The sequence below is a fragment of the Pinus tabuliformis genome, chromosome X (assembly GCF_031772625.1).
Source record: "Pinus tabuliformis cultivar Carrire ecotype Pingquan chromosome X, CPIR1, whole genome shotgun sequence".
In the NCBI taxonomy this organism is placed as follows: domain Eukaryota; kingdom Viridiplantae; phylum Streptophyta; class Pinopsida; order Pinales; family Pinaceae; genus Pinus; species Pinus tabuliformis.
The window spans coordinates 837,540,247-837,549,316 of NC_142308.1; the positions used below are offsets into that span (position 1 = coordinate 837,540,247).

A 9,070-nucleotide genomic window follows, 5' to 3' on the forward strand; every position below is an offset into this window, starting at 1 on the left:
AAGAAAAATATCAGCTTCCATTAATAAGATGACCCACATGGAGTTTGTCCCTAGTTGCCAATTTTGACAGGTATACTTCTTAAAGCTCAAAAGTGAAGTATTTAACATGTTCTTGGCCTTTAAGGCCTTTGTTGAGAAACAATCTGGACATCAAATTCTTAAGCTAAGATCTAATAATGGCGGAAAATATGTTAACAACAAATTCATCAACTTTTACACTGAGCATGGAATTCAAGTACAACATATTGTTCCATATACTCCACAACAAAATGGTGTAGCTGAAAGGAAGAATCGCACCTTAAAAGAAATGGCTAATTGTATGCTTCAATCTAAAAGACTTGGAAGCAATTAACTGTGCAAATTACATAGTAAATCACACTCCTACTAAAGTTTTAAAGAATATCACTCCAAAAGAAGCATGGAGCTCAATTAAACCAGATGTAAGTCATTTTCGTGTTTTTGGAAGTGAAGCATGGGCCCATATTCTCGATGAGAAACATAAAGCCTTAAAACCTAAGAGTGAAAAATGTATTTTTGTTGGATATTCTGAAGATGTCAAAGGATATAGGCTTCTTTTACCTAAATCCAAAAATGTTATCATTAGAAGAGATGTAAAATTTGCTGAAAATATATCGGCCTACGAGCCTAGTTCGACAGATGTGCCACCTCTCTCTATCCCTTCTAAATCTGAAAATATTTCTTCTTTAGATGATGACAGCAAGGATGACAATCCTCCCCCACCTTCTCAGGATCCTCCTTCAGCTCCTCAGCTTCCAAAATGGGTTTGTGCTACTCGAGATGCAACAAGTTCTCTTGCAGGTGATCCTACAAATCAGCGACGTACACGTTCTCAGTTCGATAGAGCCTCTTCTTTACTGGCTCAAGCTTCAACGAATTATGATCCTGACACCTTTGTAAAAGCTTCAAGCCATCCAAATTGGGACGCAACTATGAATGAAGAATGTCGTTCATTATTGGCAAATGATACATGGAATCTTGTTCCTCTTCCGAAGAAAAGAAAACTTTATGAGATGTAAATGGGTTTACAGAACCAAGTTTGGACGAGATGGAAAAGTTGATAAACATAAAGCTTGTCTTGTTGCTAAGGGTTTTTCACAAGTTGAAGGCAATGACTATACTGAAACCTTCTCCCCTGTTGCCAAAATGAACTCTATCCACCTTGTTCTTTCCCTTGCTGCCTCTTTCAAATGGGAAGTCCATCAAGTAGATGTTAAATCTGTCTTCTTGCATGGGGACTTGCATGAAGAAATCTATATGGAACAACCTCCTAACTTTATACAAACAAACTCCAGCCTTGTATGTCAGCTTAATAAATCCCTTTATGGTCTTAAGCAAGCCCCTCGGGCTTGGTATGCCAAAATGGATAACTTTCTTTTAGATACTAGATTTTCTAGGTGTCATTTTGAAAACACTGTCTACACCAAGAAAGTGGGTAAGTCTCTTATCATTCTTGTTCTTTATGTTGATCATATCCTTACTGGTAGTTATCCCAAACTTATAAACCATGTGAAGTCCAACCTTAAAAAGCAGTTTGAAATGACAGAATTAAGACACTTGCATCATTTTCTTGGTCTTCAAGTTTTGCAATCCAAGGAAAGTATTTCCCTTTCCCAGTCCAAGTATGCTTGTGATCTTCTATGTCACTTTCACATGGAAGACTGTAAGCCAACCCCTTCTCCCTTTCAGTTTGGAGCCAAACTTTTAGTCACTTGTACTTTCCCTGAAATTGATGCTACCTTATACGTCATCTTGTAGGAAAACTTTTATATTTGACCCATACCCGTCCTGACCTTTCCTTTGTTGTTGGCCTTATTGCTCGGTTTATGCAAAAACCCACATGAAAATAATTGGAAAGCAGCTAAAAGAATACTTCGTTATGTTCGAGGTACAGTTTAGTTTGGGATTCATTACAGTGCAAAAGCATCTCCTCTATTGGTTGGTTTCACTGATTCCAATTGGGCTAGTGACCTTGATGATCGAAAGTCTACTGCAGGTTATGTCTTCACACTTGGTTCTGGACCTATTACATGGGCTTGCAAAAAACAAAGTGCCATTTATCTTTCTTCAGCAGAAGCAAAGTATCGTGGCGTCGTAGAAGCTAGTAAGGAAGCCCTATGGCTTCGTCAGATCTTGTCAGAGTTTGGCTTTCAGCAGCAGCATCTGACTACACTTTGGTGTGATAATCAAAGTACCATTCAACTATGCAAAGATCCAATCCAACCTCAACGCAAAAAGCACATTGAACTACACATGCACTTCATTAGAAAGCTCATTCTTGACCATGTTCTTGAAGTGCAATATTGTTCAACTGATGATCAAGTTGCAAACATCTTTACAAAGGCTCTCACAAAGGCGAAGTTTACTAAACTTCGATTTATGGTTGGAGTTCAGGTAGTTGTCAGTGGGGGGGGATAGGCTCTAATGCCTCCTTTTTTCTCTTATTGTGTCATATTTGTACATCCTTCAATCCTATCCCAAGTTGTTCTTAAGGGGGGATGTTAGGATATTCCGACACATAAGAAATAGTTAAGTATAACTTGGTCTAGTGTAAAGTTAGGTAAAATGTGTTTTTTTACCATGTACTTTTGTAATTTATAATCTGACGGTCACGATATGTTCTAGACATAAAGTGATTTGACGGTTCTTTCTCTCCTCGATATTACCGACACTTGATCCATGGCTTAACACCCGATTGGTCCATGATCTTTATTTAAAGAGCATGGAAAGTCATTTGTAAAGTGACCGTTCATGAGAGAAGCTTATGTAATTTTTTTTTTAATTAATAAATTGTCTAAAGTGGTTGCGTTGGCTCAATCCGTGGACTGTTTCACTCTTTGAGGGTTTTAACTACATCAAGAATATTGGTGTATTGATTTGTGACTGTTTGTGAGCTGTGTCTTTTAGTGTTCTATCTAAAAAACTTACCCTGTAAATTTCTACATGTGGTTGGAATTATATCGAAAATAAAAATGAAAAATTTTGCTAGCAAAATTTTGCCATTGTAGAATAAATAGCCTTCCAGTTTTTATTTAAATTTAATTTAAATGTGAGTTTATGGAGTAGTTTAATTGACAATTGAATTTTATATAGTTTTTAAATTTGATTTAAATATGAATTTATTGAGTAATTGAATTAGCAATTGCTTTGAAGTGTAGCACATAATAAAGTCTTATATTCCATGAAATTCCAGGTTCAAACCTTCATATCAATGTTTAAAAATATATAATTTAATTTACCAAAAAATACAAAAACTAATACAATTTAAATACTATATTACATATTATATTATGTATCAAATATCAATTTTGTAAATACATTCACATAACCAAATAATGACTATAAATTACATTGTATATAAAAACGCCAAATCTAATTATTCTAAAATACACATGATCCTTATACCTCAACAGTTTATCTAAAGGACAATTATACATTATAACTTGGCAGTTTATCCTAAAATAATGTTGGTTTAAATAGATCATTTTCAATAAATTTTTAAGTAAAAAAATTGACAAAAACATGATTATCAGTATCCAGTGTGATTCCAATTGCACAAATCAAACTTTAAAATTTGACAAAAACTTGATTATCAGTATCCAGTGTGATTCCAGTTTCACAAATCAAACTTTCAGAGACAATTCTTTGGAGTAACAAAATTATCATTTTCAATAAATTTTTAAATAAAAAATTTGACAAAAACTTGATTATCCAGTGCGATTCCAATTTCACAAATCAAAGTTTCAAAAGACACTTTCAAATTTATCCAAAACCTTAAAAAAAACATAAGAGGGGCATGCTTGTTTATTACTATACATAAGAGGGCATGCTTGTTTATTACTATAAACTGTACAGTCTTCATTCACATTATCAAATATATCTTATAGAACCAACGAATGTCTTTATCTGTGCCCTTATTTGCTGAAGATGAACTTTGCATTGCTGAAGAGAATTCTTAGTAGTCCATTTGTAAAAAGATCTTTGGAGCTCCAATGCATTATGCAGCACAGATACTGTAATCAGAATGATTTGGGGTTTACCCTGCCTCCCTCCCTACTTGGTGTTGATATTCCTAGTTCAGTTCCTCATTAGGATTGCATTACAAGCCATTTCTTCGTGTTGCTTTGAAAAGCTTCTTCCAAGGAGGTTATGCTATGGGATTAAAAATTGCAATTATTCAGGCAATGATAAGAATTTAGTAGGTAACTGGGTATGGTATGGTAAAACTAACCAAGAAAAAGATAGAAAAAACAAAAAATGTCTGTTTGTTGCATCTCTTTGGGCTGGTGGCAGCTGCAAAAGAGGAGAATATCAGATTTCATGTTAGAGGAATGAATTATAAGTGAGTCATCCACTCTGCATCTACAATTCTTCCTGATCCTTTCCCTAAGATTCGGAACGACCCTCTGCTTCCTCCTCCAGAACCAGTAGAGCACTTGCTAATGCTACCCCAGCTTTGCTTCTTGAATCTCTTGGACCTGCTCTTAGCCAACTCCATCATGTCTTTATCCTTGATTTCCATGTGTTTGGGCTCTGCCAAAACCAGCTGTCCGATGGTACCCCGACAGAAAGGGCAGGCAGGCGGATGAGAATAAGGAATCAATGGATTGGGTTTGTTGTGACAACACAGCTCCAGAGTGCAAGATGCACACATTTGATGTCCACAGTCCTTCACTTCAATAGTGCAGAACTTCTCAAAGCAGATACAGCATATTTCCATCGCACCTATTCCTCCAGTCTGATTGATCACAAACCAAACAAACTGAACTTGTCAGATGAATTTTTCCAGAATTATGTACATATGATGAATCACAAACCAAACCAAAATGAACTTGTCAGATGAATTAACCCAGAATTATGCACGTATGATGAGAAAAAGTGGGCTGCTAATCAAATTGAGTACCTCTATGGGCTCTTCTTGATGCTCATTCTTAAATCTCCCAGAGACTGACTGAGAATTCCATTCTACATCTTCTTTCTGATTGGTGACAACAGGAAAACCCTTCTCCCTTTCCCGGTTAGCTTCAACAAGAGCAGCTTGCAATATCGACTTGGTTTGGGGTTCTAAATTGCTAATGAATTTCCAGGGAGATGGCCACACCATGGGCTCTGCTACATTGGGGTTCAATATGGCTGCACATACCATGTTGTTGTACTTCACTGCTACTTCATATGGAGTACGCCTGTCGAAATTCAATGCAATGATTATAAGCTCTTGCCTATGAGACCATTACAGTTCCAGTCTAGACAAAGTTGGCAGCTAGTGATGAATACACTGCTGCCAAAAGAATTGCTACCTTTAAACTACTATTCAGAAAAATACAGGCTTTTATTTAGTGGCTGGAGTAAAGAAAATCATCATTATAGTTCATGAAATGAAACCCAAGCCGACTTTTCTAAGCCATTTATGGAACAAAACCTTAATGGTTCATAACTAACTCTACTCTAATCTACTAGATCAAAAGTCACTACGCACAAGTTCTTTATCAGATTCAACAGAAGAAATACTGATTATTGTATAGGTTTGTAAAATTTCTCAATACCCTATGCCCATATCCAGGGCTTGTTTATTTTAGACATTTCCAAATTGCCATATCATTACCACTCCAGCTTTGGGCAATTTAAACTTCTGTTTGAATTCGCTGAAACATGGAAATTCTATACTTGTACTGGACTGCAATCCTTTAGCTTCCTCTATCAATCTAGACTTTATAACATCCTCTCTGACTGTTTTACTTGCTAGAAACTCTTCTGCCTTATTCATTTATTAATGGATAAAACTGAATAAAGGGGGTAAAGAAAGTAGCGGTCACCCCATAAGGTCCTTCTGCGTGCGGTCAGCTCCCCATGCGAGCAACTCATGGATTACTTCTACGGATCCTCCTTTAGCTGCGCTATGAAGAGTTGTGCTTCCATGCTTTGGCCTTCAACAAATTACCAGAGCAAAAGATCAAAATAAAGTAAACTTAGATTGCAGAAATAAAAAACCAGGTTCTACAAATCTAATATAAGAGCACATGTTCTGAATCCAGAGATCTCAAAGAAGTCACGATCCTATTTGCATCCCCTTACAAATGTCCACATGATAATAGAAGAAGTGACCCTAATGGAGACCAAGTTTCTCTTTGTCACACAGGTATATTTTGACTCAAAAAACTATAAAACAATTACCTGGAATGATCTTGATCTCTGCGTCATACCCACCCACTCTAATTCTGATGACCCACCCACTCTAATTCTGATGACACGGGTTTGAATTATTTAATTCACACACAAAAGTTTAGAAATCTAACCCAAAACCAAATGTGGAAGTGGTTGCTGAGACAAATGCCCCATTATCCAACAGCAAACGACAGATACTAGCTTTCCCTGCTTGGGCAGCCATATGAAGAGGGGTTGTTCCAATAGCATCTCTTACATTAATAAAGCGGATAAATCCCCTGCCAAATATGGAATTGTGAGAATTTAAGGGAGAAAATTAAGATACTACAAGGCAATCAATCAAATTAGTTAATTAGATTAATCTGTTTCTCAATTTGTGTCTAACCCATGTATTTATTTGCTGGTGGCTTACCAAGACTCGGCAACTGGTCCTGTCCGTGTAGCATCTATGATTCTTTCAACGCATTCATAGTGGCCTCCTCTTGCGGCGTAATGCAGACAAGTTCTTCCATTAGATGCTTCAAATGCCAGCACCTGCAAATGTATGAAAACCCACATGATCCATCTGATGTTTTCCTAGTTCCAAAATAATTAATAATAACCATGTGTTCTTGATCTCTCACGTTTGCTCCAGATCGAACCAAAAGTTCTACGCATGCTGCTTTCCCTCGCTTGCACGCTACCATCAATGGAGTCTGCCACCAAGATTGACAGGCAACATTATCAAATCAAATTCCAAAAAATACAACAACGTGTTTAAATTTTTCCTTCATAATTAATAATTATTATTAATCTTCTTGCAGTTCATTACCCTTGCTTTGGTGCCACACACATTGGGCTCGGCCCCTGCCTCCAGCAGAACTTCCATAACCTGTAAACCCAATGCATCTGTTACTATCTTATTAAATCAAGCGGTTTCCTCTATGAAGTGAAATAAGTGGACCGTCACTGAGTCCAATGGGTATCCGCAAGAAAAAAATTTAAATTTTCACGAATCTAAAGAAAAGCGTAAAAATTCCTGATTACTGATCCATTATCATGTAAGAACAAAGCATTCATTGAAAAAGAAGCTTATCTTACATGAGCGCGGCCATAGAGGGCAGCAATGTGCAGGGAGCTGAGCCGCTGGTAAGAGTTGAGAGGTTTGTTGAGTAAACCTGGATCCTTTTCTATCAGTTTTTTCACCAAATCAATGTCTCCAGCCCTGATCGCATCGGACAAGAGCTCCCCGCCTAAATTCCCACAGCTAACCACCAGCCCCATGAGAGATCCCCTCCGTTCCTTCTCAGAACAGTATTAACAGATATAGAAGTTGACACTGAAACTCATTGCAGGGGCCGATGGGACCCGGGTTCTCAGCAACCTTTCGTGTCAAATCTCGAAGTATTTATTTATCCACCCCTCTAAAATCGGAGAGCATCACGAAAGCAAGTGGCCTTCTTTCTATTAAAATAGGGCCTAATCAGCATTTCAATATGGTTTAAAACGCCATTATTGTCCCCTCAGCCGCTATTTTCCATGACACAACTAAATTTCAAACCAAAAAAATAGCAAGAAACCGGAGATGGGGGTAACTGGTGTGGTTCTCATTAACACTCAACCGCGCGCGGTGATTGGGAATTTGGGATATTTTGTATGTCAACAGAACCGAACAGGGCTTTATCTAATCCCAACGGACCATATCTACCACCATGCCTCTTCATAAATGTATAAACCCTTTTCACATTGTTATGGTAGATAGAGGTCTGATCATCTCCAGGTTTCCGAATCTCAAAAGTCAATTTATGAAGCAAGACTTTAACTAGTATTTATTTGTATGAAAGTCTAAATTAGAGCACCGATGGACAAATCCCGTCGAGAACCAGACGTCTTGGGTGGGTAATCACCAGATCCTTACAGGATTTTATACTATTTAAGGACAGTGAAGCGCCCGGATTTTAAATTCCGGTGTAATACCAGATGTCAAACATGCATTTGCTGCTCGGCACATGATCAACTATTTCCAATAAATAACACGACACAGACATTTGGTTTGGACAACAAATAATATGTACGGACAGTCCGTTAGGATTTACCACTACGTGGTAAACTGTGCATGGTCGGTGTGTTACAGGAAAGAGGGAACGGAAAAAGAGATTTGCTGTATGCACCTTCATGACGGTGGAGGTCGGGCATGAAATTTGAAGTTTCACAGAACGTTTTCTTAATTTTAAACGTATTTAACGGCGATGAAATTTTTGAAACATTAAAGATGACTGACTAATAAAATTTGAAACCCTAAATTTGTCCGCGTAAGGATTTATTTTAAACCGTTAATTTGACGCCTAAGGATTTAAATTTGACGTGTAAGTATTTAAATGGACAGCCATGAATTTTAATGAGCCATTTAAATTCTAAAGAATGATTTAGAATGGACCATCAAGAAGCCATGAATTCTAATGAGCCATTTAAATTCTAATGAATGATTTAGAATTGACCATCAAGAATTCTAATTAACCATTTAAATTCTAAGGACTAATTTAGACACAGAAAATATGTTGTTGCAGCACTTATTTCCTGTTATTATTATTTGGTGGATGCATTTTTCTATTTATTGTCATAATTTTTTGGTAGATGAATGGGAATAAGATTTTTATAAATACCAAAAAGAACCACGAGAGATTGAAGTCTTAACCTTCTTTAATTAAACAAGATTGTGATACATTTTATTAAAAGAATTGTGTTATAAAGTTAAATGGTATGATATTGTGTTTGGAAGAATTTTTTTAAGTATAAAAACTTGTAAGTCTATCTTCAACTCATGAATCTATATAAAAACTTGTAAGTCTATCGCATACTCATGAATCTATATAAAACCAAAAGGGACAGGCAATGCAAAGTTGGATGGAGG

The 9,070-nt window shown here is 36.8% G+C and overlaps 1 protein-coding gene across 2 annotated transcripts; it reads right to left on the reverse strand.

The window, feature by feature from the left end:
- Window positions 1-3,759: 3,759 nt before the first annotated feature.
- LOC149142351 (E3 ubiquitin-protein ligase XB3-like) lies at window positions 3,760-7,748 on the reverse strand. Of its 2 annotated transcripts, XM_089447800.1 has the most exons (8): window positions 7,261-7,727; window positions 6,992-7,051; window positions 6,804-6,875; window positions 6,593-6,714; window positions 6,312-6,458; window positions 5,832-5,942; window positions 4,922-5,201; window positions 3,760-4,756 (listed from the first exon to the last, which is right to left on the reverse strand). In XM_089447800.1, exons 1-8 carry the CDS (start codon window positions 7,441-7,443, stop codon window positions 4,355-4,357), a joined length of 1,377 nt encoding a protein of 458 aa, XP_089303926.1. In that variant the 5' UTR covers window positions 7,444-7,727; the 3' UTR covers window positions 3,760-4,354. The 2 variants fall into 2 exon arrangements, with proteins under 2 accessions (XP_089303926.1, XP_089303927.1); XM_089447801.1 differs by lacking the exon at window positions 6,312-6,458 and having other exon boundaries at window positions 7,261-7,748.
- Between the last annotated feature and the right edge of the window lie 1,322 nt (window positions 7,749-9,070).

Bases quoted from the DNA above. Each gene is read 5' to 3' on its own strand.
- LOC149142351 (XM_089447800.1), bottom strand. From the start codon at position 7,443: ATGGGGCTGGTGGTTAGCTGTGGGAATTTAGGCGGGGAGCTCTTGTCC. The intron at 5,943-6,311 runs GTTAGATTTCTA...AATTTGTTGAAG, and splicing joins ACTTCCACATTTGGTTTTGG to GCCAAAGCATGGAAGCACAA. The intron at 5,202-5,831 runs GTGACCGCTACT...GAATTTCGACAG, and splicing joins ACGCAGAAGGACCTTATGGG to GCGTACTCCATATGAAGTAG.